Below are 15515 nucleotides of genomic sequence, written 5' to 3' on the forward strand. Positions count from 1 at the left end.
GGCAGAGGTACCAGCGGGGACACCCATAGAGCCTGGAGCCCCCAGCCGGGGAGCCCTGGGGGAAGGGGCCAGTGTGGCGTCTAGGCGCCGAAAAGAAACAAAGGAGGTGAAAGACCCGGAGGACGCTGTGTCAGAGGGGAAGCCTGGGGTGAGCTCAGCCCCACAAGGCGGGGAGGGCCTCAGGGAGGTGGCTCAGGGCATGGAAGTTGGGATTGCCAGATCGGCTCTGCAAGGCCAAGGAGACGCACAGGGCCATCAACCAGGATTCCAAATCCAAATACCCAGTTTAAAAACACCCGTGTTTAAATTCTCCAAAGAAAGAAAGCAAGACACAGAAGGAGGCACAGCACCACTGGTCCAGGGGCACGGGCAGGGAGGGACCACGGCACAGGAGACCCGCCCCGCGGGGGAGGGGGCACCAGGACCCCAGCTGGCAGCACCCGAGAAGCCCAAAGCGCACCTGCCAGAGCGGGAAGAAGGAGGAGCAGGGGGCGCTGAGGAAGGTCACAGGGGAAGAGGGAAGAAGGATGGGAACAAAGACAAAGGAGGGAGGGAGGAGAGATGGACAGTGCTCAAGTTCAACATGCCCTCCTTCACATGGTCGCCCAGAAAGGACGCGAGAGCAGCCGGGGAGAAGCCCGTCCTGGCCTCGGACCAAGAAACAGGAAGCACCGTGACAGTGAAGTCACTACAGGCAGAAGACAAAGAAATACTAGAAGAGAAAGAAGAGCGAGACACAAGAGGGGGGCAGCCACCAGGACCAGAGGAACGAGGACTGGAGCTTGAGAGGCAACAAGGGGACCTGTCCCTGGGAGACCAGGAGGTGGCCGCCACAGACGGCAAGTTCCAGATGCCGTCCTTCGGTGCATCAGCGCCAAGCAAGGATTTGGGAACATCTGTGGACGTGTCGGGGCCCAGGGTCAGAGCCGAGGCCACACTGCCCTCCCTGGGGGGGGAGGTGAAAGCCCCAGAGGGTGCCGTCCAAGTGCCCACTGCTGATATCGACCTGCCAGGGGAAGAGCTGGAGGTGTGCCCCCCCAAGGGAGAGGTGGCTGTGTCGGGGCTGGAGGGCAAAGCAGAAAGGGTCAAGATCAAGGGCCAGCTCCCCAAAGTGCAGATGCCCAGCCTCAAGATGGCCAAGGAGGACATCAAGGCCCCCCAGGTGGACATCAAGGGGCCCAAACTGGACCTGAAGGGCACCAAAGGGGAAGTGAGTGTCCCCGACATGGAGGTGTTGCTACCCACCGTGGAGGTGGATGCACAGGTGCCCGGTGCCAAGGTGGAGGGTGCCCTGTCCGTGGGAGACAAGGAGGTAGCTGCCAGAGACAGCAAGTTCAAGATGCCCAAGTTCAAGATGCCGTCCTTTGGCACGTCGGCGCCAAGCAAGTCCTTGGAAGCCTCTGTGGACGCGTCCCTGCCCAAGGTCCAGGCTGAGGTTTCCATGCCCTCTATCCAGGCTGACGTCAAGACCAGTGACGTGACCATTGAGCTGCCATCTGCCGACCTAGACGTCAAGACTGCCTTGGTGGGCCTGAAGCTCCCTGAGGGGCAAGAGCCTGAGGGGAAGCTCCAGGAACCCTCGGCCACAGCCGGACTCAAAGGGCACCTACCCAAGGTGCAGATGCCCAGCATCAAAATGCCCAAAGTGGACTTCAAGGCCCCCCAGGTGGACATCAGGGGGCCCAAACTGGACCTGAAGGGCACCAAAGGGGAGGTTAGCGCCCCTGATATGGAGGTGTCCCTACCCACCATGGAGCTGGACACTCAGGTGCTTGGCACCAAGGTAGAGGCTGACCTGTCCATAGGAGACAAAGAGGTGGCCTCCAGAGACGGCAAGTTCAAGATGCCAAAGTTCAAGATGCCATCCTTTGGTGCGTCAGTACCAAGCAAGGATTTGGGAACATCCGTGGACGTGTTGGTGCCCAAGGTCGGAACTGAGACCACACTGCCCTCCCTGGGAAGGGAGGTGCGAGCCCCAGAGGGTGCCGTCCAAGTGGCCACTGCTGATATCGACCTCCCTGGGGGAGAGCTGGAAGTGTCTTTCCCCGAGGGAGAGGTGGCTGTGTCTGGGCTGAAGGGCAAAGCAGAAGGGGTCAAGATCAAGGGTCAGCTTCCCAAAGAGCAGATGCCCAGCTTCAAGATGGCCAAGGAGGACATCAAGGCCCCCCATGTGAACATCAAGGCCCCCCAGGTGGACATCAAGGGGCCAAAACTGGACCTGAAAGGCGCCAAAGGGGAGGTGAGAGCCCCCAACGTGGAGGTGTCCCTGCCCAGGGTGGAGGGGGACGCCCAGGTGTCCTTCGCCAAGGTGGAGGCTGACCTGTCCCGGGAAGACAAGGAGGTGGCCGTCAGAGACAGCAAGTTCAAGATGCCCAAGTTTAAGATGCCGTCCTTCGGTGCATCGGTGCCAAGCAAGGATTTGGGAACATCCGTGGATGTGTCAGTGCCCAAGGTCAGAGCCGAGACCACACTGCCCTCCCTAGGAGGGGAAGTGCGAGCCCCAGAGGGTGCCATCCTAGTGCCCGCTGCTGATATTGACCTCCCGGGTGGAGAGCTGGAGGTGTCCCTCCCGGAGGGAGAAGTGCCTGTGTCCGGGCTGAAGGGCAAAGCTGAAAGGGTCAAGATCAAGGGCCAGCTGACCAAAGTGCAGATGCCCAGCCTCAAGATGCCCAAGGTGGACATCAAGGCCCCCCAGGTGGACATCAAGGGGCCCAAACTGGACCTGAAGGGCGTCAAAGGGGAGGTGAGTGCCCCTGACGGGAAGGTGTCCCTTCCCAGCATGGAGGTGGACTCCCAGGTTCCCGACGCCAAGGTGGAGGCTGACCTGTCCGTGGGAGAAAAGGAGGTGGCTGCCAGAGACAGCAAGTTCAAGCTGCCCAAGTTCAAGATGCCGTCCTTCAGCACATCAGGACTAAGCAAGTCCTTGGAAGCCTCTGCGGATGCGTCCCTGCCCAAGGTACAGGCTGAGGTTTCCATGCCCTCTATCCAGGCCGACGTCAAGACCAGTGATGTGACCTTTGAGTTGCCATCAGCCGACCTAGACGTCAAGACTGTCTCGGTGGGCCTGAAGCTCCCTGAGAGCCAAGATCCCGAGGGGGAACTCCAGGAACGCTCAGCCGCAGGCGGACTCAAAGGACACCTGCCCAAGATGCAGATGCCCAGCATCAAAATGCCTAAAGTGGACTTCAAGGACCCCCAGGTGGACATCAAGGGGCCCAAACTGGACCTGAAGGGTGCCAAAGGAGAGGTGAGTGCCCCCGACATGGAGATGTCCCTACCCACCATGGAGGTGGATGCCCAGGTTCCTGAGGCCAAGCTGGAAGCTGACCTGTCCGTGGGAGACAAGGAGGTGGCTGCCAGAGAGAGCAAGTTTAAGATGCCCAAATTCAAGATGCCGTCCTTCGGTGTGTCGGAGCCAAGCAAGGATTTGGGAACATCCGTGGACATGTCGGTGCCCAAGGTTGGAGCCGAGGCCACACTGCCTTCCCTGGGAGGGGAGGTGCAAGTCCCAGAGGGTGCCGTCCAAGTGGGCACTGCTGATATCGACCTCCCAGGGGGAGAGTTGGAGGTGTCCCTCCCCAAGAGAGAGGTGGCTATGTCTGGACTGAAGGGCAAATCAGAAGGGGTCAAGATCAAGGGTCAGCTGCCCAAAATGCAGATGCCCAGCCTGAAGATGCCCACGGTGGACACCAAGGCCCCCCAGGTGGATATCAAGGCCCACCAGGTGGACATCAAGGGGCCCGAACTGGACCTGAAGGGCACCAAAGGGGAGGTGAGCATCCCCGACATGGAGGTATTCCTGCCCAGCATGGAGGTGGATGCCCAGGTGCCTGGCCCCAAGGTGGAGGCTGACCTGTCCCTGGGAGACAAGGAGGTGGCCACCAGAGACAGCAAGTTCAAGATGCCCAAGTTCAAGATGCCATCCTTTGGTGCGTTGGTGCCAAGCAAGTCCATGGAAGCCTCTGTGGATGCGTCCCTGCCCAAGGTCCAAGCTGAGGTTTCCATGCCCTCTATCCAGGCTGATGTCAAGACCAGTGACGTGACCATTGAGCTGCCATCTGCCCACCTAGAGGTCAAGACTGCCTCGGTGGGCCTGAAGCTCCCTGAGGGGCAAGTGCCCGAGGGGGAACGCCAGGAAACCTTGGCCACAGGTGGACTCAAAGGGCATCTGCCCATGGTGCAGATACCCAGTATCAAAATGCCCAAAGTGGACTTCAAGGCCCCACAGGTGGACATCAGGGGGCCCAAACCGGACCTGAAGGGCACCAAAGGGGAGGTGAGCGCCCCCAACATGGAGGTGTCCCTACCCACCGTGGAGCTGGACGCCCAGGTGCCCAGCGCCAAGGTGGAGGCTGACCTGACCTTGGGAGACAAAGAGGTGGCCACCAGAGACAGCAAGTTCAAGATGCCCAAGTTGAAGATGCCGTCCTTTGATGTGTCGGTGCCAAGCAAGGATTTGGGAACATCCATGGATGTGGAAGTGTCACCGCCCAAGGTCAGAGCTGAGGCCACACTGCCCTCCCTGGGAAGGGAGGTTCAAGCGCCAGAGGGTGCTGTCCAAGTGCCCACTGCTGACATCGACCTCCCGGGGGAAGAGCTGGAGGTGTCCCTCCCCGAGGGAGAGGTGGCTGTGTCCGGGCTGAAAGACAAAGCAGAAAGGGTCAAGATCAAGGGCCAGCTGCCCAAAGTGCAGATGCCGAGCCTCAAGATGCCCAAGGTGGACATCAAGGCCCCCCAGGTGGACATCAAGGGCCCCAAACTGGACCTGAAAGGCGCCAAAGGGGAGGTGAGCACCCCCGATGTGGAGGTGTCCCTGCCCAGGGTGGAGGTGGATGCCCAGGTGCCCGGTGCCAAGGTGGAGGCTGATCTGTCCCTGGGAGACAAGGAGGTGGCCTCCAGAGACAGCAAGTTCAAGATGCCCAAGTTCAAGATGCCGTCCTTCGGCACATCGGCACCAAGCAAGGATTTGGGTACATGCGTGGACGTGTCGGTGCCCAAGGTCAGAGCAGAGGCCACACTGCCCTCTCTGGGAGGGAAGGTACAAGCCCCAGAGGATGCTGTCCAAGTGGCCGCTGCTGATATCGACCTCCCAGGAGGAGAGCTGGAGGTGTCCCTCCCCAAGGGAGAAGTGGCTGTGTCCGGGCTGAAGGGCAAAGCAGAAGTGGTCAAAATCAAGGGCCACCTGCCCAAAGTGCACATGCCCAGCCTAAAGATACCCACGGTGGACATCAAGGCCCCCCAGGTGGACATCAAGGGGCCCAAACTGGACCTGAAGGGCGCCAAAGGGGAGGTGAGTGCCCCCGACATGGAGGTGTCCCTACCCACCGTGGAGGTGGATGCCCAGGTGCCCAGCGCCAAGGGGGAGGCTGACCTGTCCATGGGAGACAAGGACGTGGCCGCCCGAGACAGCAAGTTCAAGATGCCCAAGTTCAAGATGCCGTCCTTTGGCACGTCGGTGCCAAGCAAGTCCTTGGAAGCCTCTGTGGATCCGTCCCTGCCAAAGGTCCAGGCTGAGGTTTCCATGCCCTCCATCCAGGCCGACGTCAAGACCAGTGACGTGACCATTGAACTGCCATCTGCCGACCTAGACATCAAGACTGCCTTGGTGGGCCTGAAGATCCCTGAGGGGCAAGTGCCCGAGGGGGAGCTCCAGGAACCCTCGGCCTCAGGCAGACTTAAGGGGCACCTGCCCAAGGGGCAGATGCCCAGTGTCAAAATGCCCAAAGTTGACTCCAAGGCCCCCCAGGTGGACATCAGGGGGCCCATACTGGACCTGAAGGGTGCCAAAGGGGAGGTGAGCACTCCGGACATGGAGGTGTCCCTGCCCAGTGTGAAGGAGGACACCCAGGTGTCCGGTGCCAAGGTGGAGGCTGACCTGTCTGTGGGAGAAAAGGAGGTGGCCTCCAGAGACAGCAAGTTCAAGATGCCCAAGTTCAAGATGCCATCCTTCGGCGTGTCAGCACCAAGCAAGGATTTGGGAACATCCATGGACATGGAAGTGTCACTGCCCAAGGCCAGAGCTGAGGCCACACTGCCCTCCCTGGAAAGGAAGGTGCGAGTAGCAGAGGGTGCCATCCAGGTGCCCACTGCTGATATTGACCTCCATGGGGGAGACCTGGAAGTGTCCCTCCCTGAGGGAGAGGTGGCTGTGTCCAGGCTTAAGGGTAAAGCAGAAGGGGTCAGGATCAAGAGCCAGCTGCCCAAAATGCAGATGCCGAGCCTCAAGATGCCCAAGGTGGACATCAAGGCCCCCCAGGTGGATATCAAGGCCCCCCAGGTGGACATCGAGGGGCCCAAACTGGACCTGAAAGGGGCCAAGGGGGAGGTGAGCACCCCCGATGTGGAGATGTCCCTGCCCAGCATGGAGGTGGACGCCCAGGTGCCCGGTTCCAAGGAGGAGGCTGACCAGTCCCTGGGAGACAAGGAGATAGCCACCAGAGACAGCAAGTTCAAGATGCCCAAGTTCAAGATGCCGTCCTTCAGCACGTCGGCGCCAAGCAAGGATTTGGGAATATCCGTGGACGTGTCAGTGCCCAAGGTCGGAACTGAAGCCACCCTGCCCTCCCTGGGAGGGGAGGTGAGAGCCCCCGAGGGTGCCGTCCAAGTGGCCACTGCTGATATTGACCTCCCAGGTGGAGAGCTGGAGGTGTCCCTCCCCGAGGGAGAGGTGGCTGTGTCTGGGCTGAAGGGCAAAGCAGAAGGGGTCAAGATCAAGAGCCAGCTGCCCAAAATGCAGATGCCCAGACTGAAGATACCCACGGTGGATATCAAGGTCCCCCAGGTGGACATCAAGGCCCCCCAGGTGGACATCAAGGGGCCCAAACTGGACCTGAAGGGCGCCAAAGGGGAGATGAGTGCCCCCGACATGGAGGTGTCCCTGCCCAGCGTGGAGGTGGACGCCCAGGTTCCCGACGCCAAGCTGGAGGCTGACCAGTCCCTGGGAGACAAGGAGGTGGCCGCCAGAGACAGCAAGTTCAAGATGCCCAAGTTCAAGATACCGTCTTTTGGCGCGTCAGTGCCAAGCGAGTCCTTTGAAGTGTCTGTGGACCCGTCCCTGCCCAAGGTCCAGGCTGAGGTTTCCATGCCCTCTATCCAGACCGACATCAAGACCAGTGACATGACCATTGAGCTGCCATCTGCCCACCTAGATGTCAAGACTGCCTCGGTGGGCCGGAAGCACCCTGAGGGTCAAGTGCCCGAGGAGGAGCTCAAGGAACCCTCAGCCGCAGGCAGACTCAAAGGGCACCTGCCCAAGGTGCAGATGCCCAGCATCAAAATGCCCAATGTGGACTCCAAGGCCCCCCAGGTGGATATCAAGGGGCCCAAACTGGACCTGAAGGGCGCCAAAGGGGAGGTGAGTGCCCCCGACATGGAGATGTCCCTATCCACCATGGGGGTGGATGTCCAGGTGCTCAGCGCCAAGGTGGAGACTGACCTGTCCGTGGGAGACAAGCAGGTGGCCACCAGAGACAGCAAGTTCAAGATGCCCAAGTTCAAGATGCCGTCCTTCGGTGTGTCAGCGCCAAGCAAGGATTTGGGAACATCCGTGGATGTGGAAGTGTCAATGCCCAGTGTCAGAGCCAAGGCCACACTGCCCTCCCTGGGAAGGGAAGTGCAAGACCCAGAGGTTGCCGTCCAAGTGCCCACTGCTGATATCAACCTCCCTGTGGAAGAGCTGGAGGTGTCCCTCCCCGAGGGAGACGTGGCTGTGTCCGGGCTGAAGGACAAAGCAGAAGGGGTCAAGATCAAGGGCCAGCTGCCCAAAGTGCAGATGCCGAGCCTCAAGTTGCCCAAGGTGGACATCAAGGCCCCCCAGGTGGATATCATGGCCCCCCAAGTGGACATCAGGGCTCCCAAAATGGACCTAAACGGTGCCAAAGGGGAGGTGAGTGCTCCCAAAGTGGAGGTGTCCCTGCCCAGCGTGGAGGTGGACACCCAGGTGCCCAGCGCCAAGGTGGAGGCCGACCTGTCCCTGGGAGACAAGGAGGTGGCCGCCAGAGACAGCAAGTTCAAGATGCCCAAGTTCAAGATGCTGTCATTCGGTACATCGGCACAAAGCAAGGATTTGGGAACATCCATGGACATGTCCCTGCCCAAGGTCGGAGCCGAGGCCACATTGCCCTCCCTGGGAGGGGAGGTGCGAACCCCAGAGGGTGCCGTCCAAGTGCCCATTGCTCATATCGACGTTCCGGGGGGAGAGCCAGAGGTGTCCCTCCCTGAGGGAGAGGTGGCTGTGTCCGAGCTGAAGGGCAAAGCAGAAGGGGTCAAGATCAAGGGTCAGCTGCCCAAAGTGCAGATACCCAGCCTGAAGATGCCTATGGTGGACATCAAGACCCCCCAGGTGGACATCAAGGCCCCCCAGGTGGACATCAAGGGACCCAAACTGGACCTGAAGGGTGCCAAAGGGGAGGTGAGTGCCTCTGACATGAAAGTGTCCCTGCCCAGCGTGGAGGTGGACACCCAGGTACCTGACGCCAAGCTGGAGGCTGACCTGTACCTGGGAGACAAGGAGGTGGCTGGCAGAGACAGCAAGTTCAAGATGCCCAAGTTCAAGATGCCGTCCTTTGGCACGTCGGGGTCAAGCAAGTCCTTGGATGCCTCTGTGGACCCATCCCTACCCAAGGTACAGGCTGAGGTTTCCATGCCTTCTATCCAGACCGACGTCAAGACCAGTGACATGACCATTGAGCTACCATCTGCCGACCTAGACATCAAGACTGCCTCGGTGGGCCTGAAGCTCCCTGAGGGTCAAATGCCTGAGAGGGAGCTCCAGGAACCCTTGGCTACAGGCGGACTCAGAGGACACCTGCCCAAGGTGCAGATGCCCAGCATCAAAATGCCCAAAGTGGACTTCAAGGACCCCCAGGTGGACATCAAGGGACCCAAACTGGACCTGAAGGGTGCCAAAGGGGAGGTGAGCGCCACCAACGTGGAGGCGTCCCTACCCACCTTGGAGGTGGACACCCAGGTGCCCGGTGCCAAGGTGGAAGCTGACCTGTCCATGGGAGACAAGGAGGTGGCCGACAGAGACAGCAAGTTCAAGATGCCCAAGTTCAAGATGCCGTCCTTCGGCGCGTCGGCGCCAAGCAAAGATTTGGGAACATCCATGGACGTGTCCCTGCCCAAGGTAGGAGCCGAGGCAACACTGCCCTCCCTGGGAGGAGAGATGAAAGCCCCAGATGGTGCTGTCCAAAGGCCCGCTGCTGATATTGACCTCCCTGGGGGAGAGCTGCAGGTGTCCCTCCCGGAGGGAGAGGTGGCTGTGTCTGAGCTGAAGGGCAAAGCAGAAGGGGTCAAATTCAAGGGCCAGCTGCCCAAAGCACAGATGCCCAGCCTGAAGATGCCCAAGGTGGACATCAAGGCCCCCCAGGTGGATGTCAAGGGCCCCCAGGTGGACATCAAGAGGCCCAAACTGGACCTGAAATGCGCCAAAGGGGAGGTGAGCTCCCCCGACATGGTGGTGTCCCTGCCCAGAGTGGAGGTGGATGCCCAGGTGCCTGACACCAAGGTGGAGGCTGACCTGTCCGTGGGAGACAAGGAGGTGGCCGCCAGAGACAGCAAGTTCAAGATGCCCAAGTTCAAGATGCCGTCCTTTGGCGCATCAGTGCCAAGCAAGGATTTGGGAACATCCATGGATATGTCGGTGCCCAAGGTCGGAGCCAAGGCCACACTACCCTCCCTGGGAGGGGAGGTGCGAGCCCCAGAAGGTGCCGTCCAAGTGCCCATTGCTGATATCGACCTCCCAGGGGGAGAGCTGGAGGTGTCCCTCCCCGAGGGAGAGGTGGCTGTGTCTGGGCTGAAGGGCAAAGAAGAAGGAGTCAAGATCAAGGGTCAGCTGCCCAAAGTGCAGATGCCAAGCCTCAAGATGACCAAGGTGGACATCAAGGTCCCCCAGGTGGACATCAAGGTCCCCCAGGTGGACATCAAGGGGCCCAAACTGGACCTGAAGGGTGCCAAAGGGGAGGCAAGTGCCCCGGACATGGACATGTCCCTGTCCAGCATGGTGGTGGACACCCAGGTTCCTGGCGCAAAGCTGGAGGCTGACCTGTTCCTGGGAGACAAGGAGTTGGCTGCAAGAGACAGCAAGTTCAAGATGCCCAAGTTCAAGATGCCGTCCTTCGGTGCATCAGCGCCAAGCAAGTCCTTGGAAGCCCCTGTGGATGCATCCCTGCCAAAGGTACAGGCTGAGGTTTCCATGTCCTCTATCCAGGCTGACGTCAAGACCTGTGACATGACCATTGAGCTGCCATCTGCCGACCTAGATGTCAAGACTGGGTTGGTGGGCCTGAAGATCCCTGAGGGCCAAGTGCCCGAGGGGGAGCTCCAGGAACCCTCGGCTACAGGCGGACTCAAAGGGCACCTGCCCAAGATGCAGATGCCCAGCATCAAAATGCCCAAAGTGGACTTCAAGACCTCCCAGGTGGACATCAAGGGGCCCAAACTGGAACTGAAGGGCGCCAAAGGGGAGATGAGTGCTCCCGAAGTGGAGGTGTCCCTACCCACCGGGGAGGTGGGTGCCCAGGTGCCCCGCACTAAGGTGGAAGCTGACCTGTCCATGGGAGACAAGGAGGTGGCCACCAGAGACAGCAAGTTCAAGATGCCGTCATTTGGCACGTCGGCACCTAGCAAGGATTTGGGAACATCCGTGGACATTTTGGTACCCAAGGTCGGAGCCAAAGCCACACTGCCCTCCCTGGGAGGAGAGGTGCAAGCCCCAGAGGGTGCCGTCCAAGTGCCCACTGCTGATATCGACCTCCCGGGCGGAGAGCTGGAGGTGTCCCCCCCCGAAGGAGTGGCGGCTGTGTCCAGGTTGAAGGGCAAAGAAGAAGGGGTCAAGATCAAGGGCCAGCTGCCCAAAGTGCAGATGCCGAGCCTCAAGATGCCCAAGGTGGACATCAAGGCCTCCCAGGTGGACATCAAGGGGCCCAAACTGGACCTGAAGGGCGCCAAAGGGAAGGTGAGCACCCCCGACATGGTGGTGTCCCTGCCCAGAGTGGAGGTGGATGCCCAGGTGCCTGACACCAAGGTGGAGGCTGACCTGTCCCTGGGAGACAAGGAGGTGGCCGCCAGAGACAGCAAGTTCAAGATGCCCAAGTTCAAGATGCCGTCCTTTGGCACGTCGGCGCCAAGCAAGTCCTTGGAAGCCTCTGTGGACGCGTCCCTGCCCAAGGTCCAGGCTGAGGTTTCCATGCCCTCTATCCAGGCCGACGTCAAGACCAGTGACGTGACCATTGAGCTGCCATCTGCCGACCTAGACATCAAGACTGCCTCGGTGGGCCTGAAGCTCCCTGAGGGGCAAGTGCCCAAGGAGGAGCTCAAGGAACCCTCAGCCACAGCCGGACTCAAAGGGCACCTGCCCAAGGTGCAGATGCCCAGCATCAAAATGCCCAAAGTGGACTCCAAGGCCCCCCAGGTGGACATCAAGGGGCCTAAACTGGACCTGAATCAGGATGCCAAAGGGGAGGTGAGCGCCCCTGACGTGGAGGTGTCCCTGCCCACCGTGGAGGTGGATGCCCAGGTTCCTGTTGCCAAGCTGGATTCATCCTCTGGGGAGGTTGAAGTGTTTTCCAAAGCAGCCAAGTTTAAATTTCCTAAAATCAGCATTTCCTCCTCTCGAACCTCCCCCAGTAAGCCTTCCCTGGTCTCTCCAGGGCTTGACATTCATGATAAAGTTACCCAGAATTCGCTCTCCTCAGGCCTCAGAGATCCAGTTGTCTCTGGTGGTGATCAGCATGCTTTCCATATGGAAGGTGATGTCGCCTTGTCAGTTGGAAAAGAAGGAGAAAAAAGCAAAAGCAAAAAGTCCCATTTTAAATTGCCCAAAGTCTTCTCTCCGCCAGGGAAAGCAGATAAAGGCTTTGTAGCTTCTGCAGAGGAAACTGAGGTCCCTTTGCCTGTGAGGGCCTCAGCGTCCCCCTTGGAGTCAGGACATGGGGAGCCCCTGGGGACGCCTGTGGCTTCCGTGGAGACTTCCCTGCCGGTGTCCAGGCTGGGCTGGCTCAGTGGTCCCCATGGGGAATCGTCCTGCTTCAGTCCCAGTGAGGGTGTCACACTTACAAAGTACCAGGTGACTGTCCCCAGAGGCCCCGTCCCTTCCGAGCTGCCTTGTGAAACCCCGTCTAGGTCCCAGTTTCACGCTCAGCTTCCCAGCATGGCAGGTGCAGGCGACCTCCCCTCCAGTGAGAGCATTCTACTGTCCCAGCCTGACGGTCACACGAGCCCCGTGGACATTGCATTTCCCGAATCTTATGGCCGGGTGACTTTTCCTAAATTTCATCGACCCAAGTTCCGACTGTCACTGCCAACATCAGCCGCTGCAGTGGTGGAGCCTGGAGCTGCCGAGCATGCGCCCCCCACGTCCCCACCACTCGCTGCACAGGGACTGGACTCCTCTGTGGAGGAAGCCACGGCGTTCCCAGTGCCAGAGGGTCATCTGCCACCTGCAGGTGTCTCTGCGTCCACGGTGGCAGAGGGACAGGCAGGCACTGCGGGGACGTCGGCAGTGGCCCCAGAGGAAGCGCCAGCTGAAGGTGCGGGGCGCAAGGGCAAAGGCAGGCCCGTGACAGCCCCGAGGCTCAAGCTTCCCTCCTTCAGCTGGTCCCTGAAGAAGGGGGCGGAGTCCAAAGCAGACCCTGGACACAGCCCGGCTGTCACTGCAGATGCCCTGGGCAGCCCGCCCGGGGGTCCCGTTACACCTGCAGAAGCTGGTGCAGATGTGTCTCTCGGGAAGGACGGAGAGGCGGGAGCAGTCAGGACACCAGCCCTTGCCCAGCTGAAGGTCGCGCCTCCCGGAATGGAGGCTTCCACACGGGGGGCCGGCCTGCCCCGGGGAGACCCAGGCCTGGCCCTTGCCGGCCCCACAGACACGGCCAGTGGTAAGGGTGGTGTTGGAGGTGCTGGCACAGCCGCAGGCCCCCCAGAAGGAGCGGATGTGAGCCTCCACCTCCCGGAGGCCCCTGTTCCCAGCGCGGGCTTTGTGAAACCTGACCTCAGCCCCGGGGATGCCACGGTAGAGGGGAGCCCGTCTACAGGCCACCTTCCTCTTCCCAAACACGGCCTGTCTCTCAGGGACAGCACCCAAGAGCACGGGCCTGGGGACAGCTCAGCAAGCCAGCTCTGTGGGGACGTGATGGCCTCTTTGGTGGAAGACCCCCTTCAGCCATCCCCAGCGGTGGGGAGCCCAGAGAGGGATGCAGCCGCGGGAGAAGCACCAGCAGGCTCCAGGGAGAGCTGGTTTAGGATGCCCTCACTCCGCCTGCCCGGCTTTGGACGCCCCCACAAAGAGCGGGTGGGCTCTGCAGGGCTGGGGGCTCAGAGGCCCGCACCGGTGACGGCCCGTGTGCAAGGGGAAGGAGAGGCCGTGGTTGGGATGCAGAGCCCGGATGCCTGTGCACCTGCGTCAGAGGTGGACGCTGCTAAGTCCCTGCAGCCCCCCGAGGCTGGTGCAGATGGGGCAGCTGTAGGCAGCCCGGCTTCCTCCTATGCAGATGTTCTCCGGAGGAATCTTGATCTTCACGCCCCTGTGGGGCCGTCAGCTTCCGAGGTCAGGGTCCGGCCGGGCGCAGGCTCCCTGCCCCTCCAGCTGCATGGGGTGCTTGCAGAGCCCCGCGGCCCTCCAGGAGAAGCAGGTGAGCCCCTTCTTCCTGGACCAGCAGGCCAGGGCCTGGGCAGAAGGGCCCAGGGGGCAGAGGGGCCGCCTTCCCAGCCTGAGGGCCCTGTCAGACTGAGGGCTTCCAGTACGGATGTGCCATCCCAGGTTTCCGTAGTCAGCGTGGGTCAAGTCTGGGAAGACTCTGTGCTACGTGTCCAGTTCCCCAAGTTAAAGGTACCGAGGTTCAGCTTCCCGGCCCCCAGCTTGGAGGCTGACATTTTCGTGCCCGGTGTGAGAGAGTTGCCATCCTGCCCGCAGAGCGGTCCTCACACAGCCCTGCTGGAACAAAGCCCCAGCGGGCGGGGCACCAGCCTCCCGAAGGCCCCCGTGGCCCTCGGCCTCTCCTCGGAAGCTGCCCCCATTTGTAAGGTCAGAGTGCACATTCAGGGCGCGGAGGCTGCCAGCCGCAAGGTGGCCGTGCACAGCACGGTGACCGCCAGGTACACCGAGCTCTCGGGCCCCGAGGCCTTTCCCACCCAGATCGTGCAGGAGTCAGAGGTCCCCGCATCGGAGACCCAAACACCTTCCTGTGGGTTTTCCTTGCCGAAGGGGAGGGTCCCAGAACCCCCCCCTCGGGCGCGGGTGCACCTGGTGACCACAGAGTGCGGGCTGAGGGGGCGCCTTCGAGAGGCTCAGGAGCCCGTCCCAGGAGCAGACCCCGTTTCTGGAGACCTCCAGCCTGACACCGGAGAGCCTTTTGAAATTATCTGTCCCAATGTAGACATGCCGGGACCGCCAGCGTGTTCATCTGACCTTCACTCTGGCCATGGGCGTGCCGACAGCTGTTCTGACGAGGAGCCCGCGGAAATCCTCGAATTCCTGCCGGAGGAGGGCCAGGAGGCAGAGGAGGCCGAGGCTCCCAAAGCAAAACCTGAAGGGAAAAGGTCCTCTGGTCTGTTCCGGTTTTGGCTCCCGAGCATCGGGTTTTCTTCCTCGGCCTCCGAGACAAGTGCCGATTCCCAAGCCGATGCCCAGAGACCAGCTCCCGTGCAGACCCAGCCCGAGGCGCGGACCCCTCCCTCGCAGGAGAAGGGGGGCTGGTTCCGGTTTCCTAAGTTGGGGTTCTCCTCTTCCCCTACCGAGAAAAGCCAAAGTGAGGAAGAGGAGGTGAGTCTGGCCGAGCAGAGTCTCCAAGAGGAGGCAGGCATCTTCTATGACGCGCGAGAAAGCTTCTCTGCAGAAGAGACAGGAGCAGGGGGGCCGGCGGAGGCCGCGGGCGCCAGGCGGGGCTCCGGCACCATGGGGACCTCCGCGGCGAGAACCGAGCTGATCCTGCTGGAGCAGGACGGAGCCGCCAGCCAGCAGTCTGCACCCAGGCCCGCCACCAAGTGAGGGCCGGGAAGGGGTGACTGTTCCGCAGAGGACAGACGCCCGCACCAAGTCCCGAAGCAGAACCCCGGCCACACGACCACACCGGTGTCCACGGCGTCCACCGCACTCCTGGACGCGGTACACCAGCCGGGCAACCGCCACGCAGCCCTCCAACGGGGCGGGGGGCCGAGCTGCGGAGCGTGCCGGCTGAGCCAGCTTCCTCCATGGCCGCTTGGGGCGGGTGAGCCGGCGGAGGTCTGCACCGTCCCGTGCTCGCACAGCCCCCACGTGCCCCTGTGCCCCCCACTGCACACGCTTCAGCCAGGCTGCCGGTGGAACCCCCCCCCAATGGACAATAAAGGACAAGACGCATCCCACAGCACCGGCTGCGAGGTCTTTTTATTTCTGCTCGTGCTCCGCTCACCCACTCCCAGAACTAACCTCTCCCAGGTTGCCCTAGAGGAGAGTTAGGGGTGACTCTTAGAGTGGTCCTCTGCCTGTCGTGCGTCAGGCAGCCAGAAGGAGTGCAGGCCGGGAGCTCAGAGCAAGGCAC

General features: G+C 61.2%; 1 protein-coding gene across 1 annotated transcript in view; it reads left to right on the forward strand.

The window, feature by feature from the left end:
• AHNAK2 (AHNAK nucleoprotein 2) overlaps positions 1 to 15318 on the forward strand; it is a 35733-nt gene extending 20415 nt beyond the window's left edge. The window contains exon 8 of the mRNA XM_088024421.1: positions 15 to 15318. Within this exon, the coding sequence (XP_087880547.1) occupies positions 15 to 14983 (14969 nt within the window). The 3' untranslated portion in view covers positions 14984 to 15318. The remainder of the gene's footprint in view (positions 1 to 14) is intronic.
• Positions 15319 to 15515: the final 197 nt, after the last annotated feature.

The sequence above is a fragment of the Eumetopias jubatus genome, unplaced genomic scaffold (assembly GCF_037043125.1).
Source record: "Eumetopias jubatus isolate StellerSeaLion01/CBP00866 unplaced genomic scaffold, mEumJub1_p1.0 scaffold_7, whole genome shotgun sequence".
NCBI classification, from domain to species: Eukaryota; Metazoa; Chordata; class Mammalia; order Carnivora; family Otariidae; genus Eumetopias; species Eumetopias jubatus.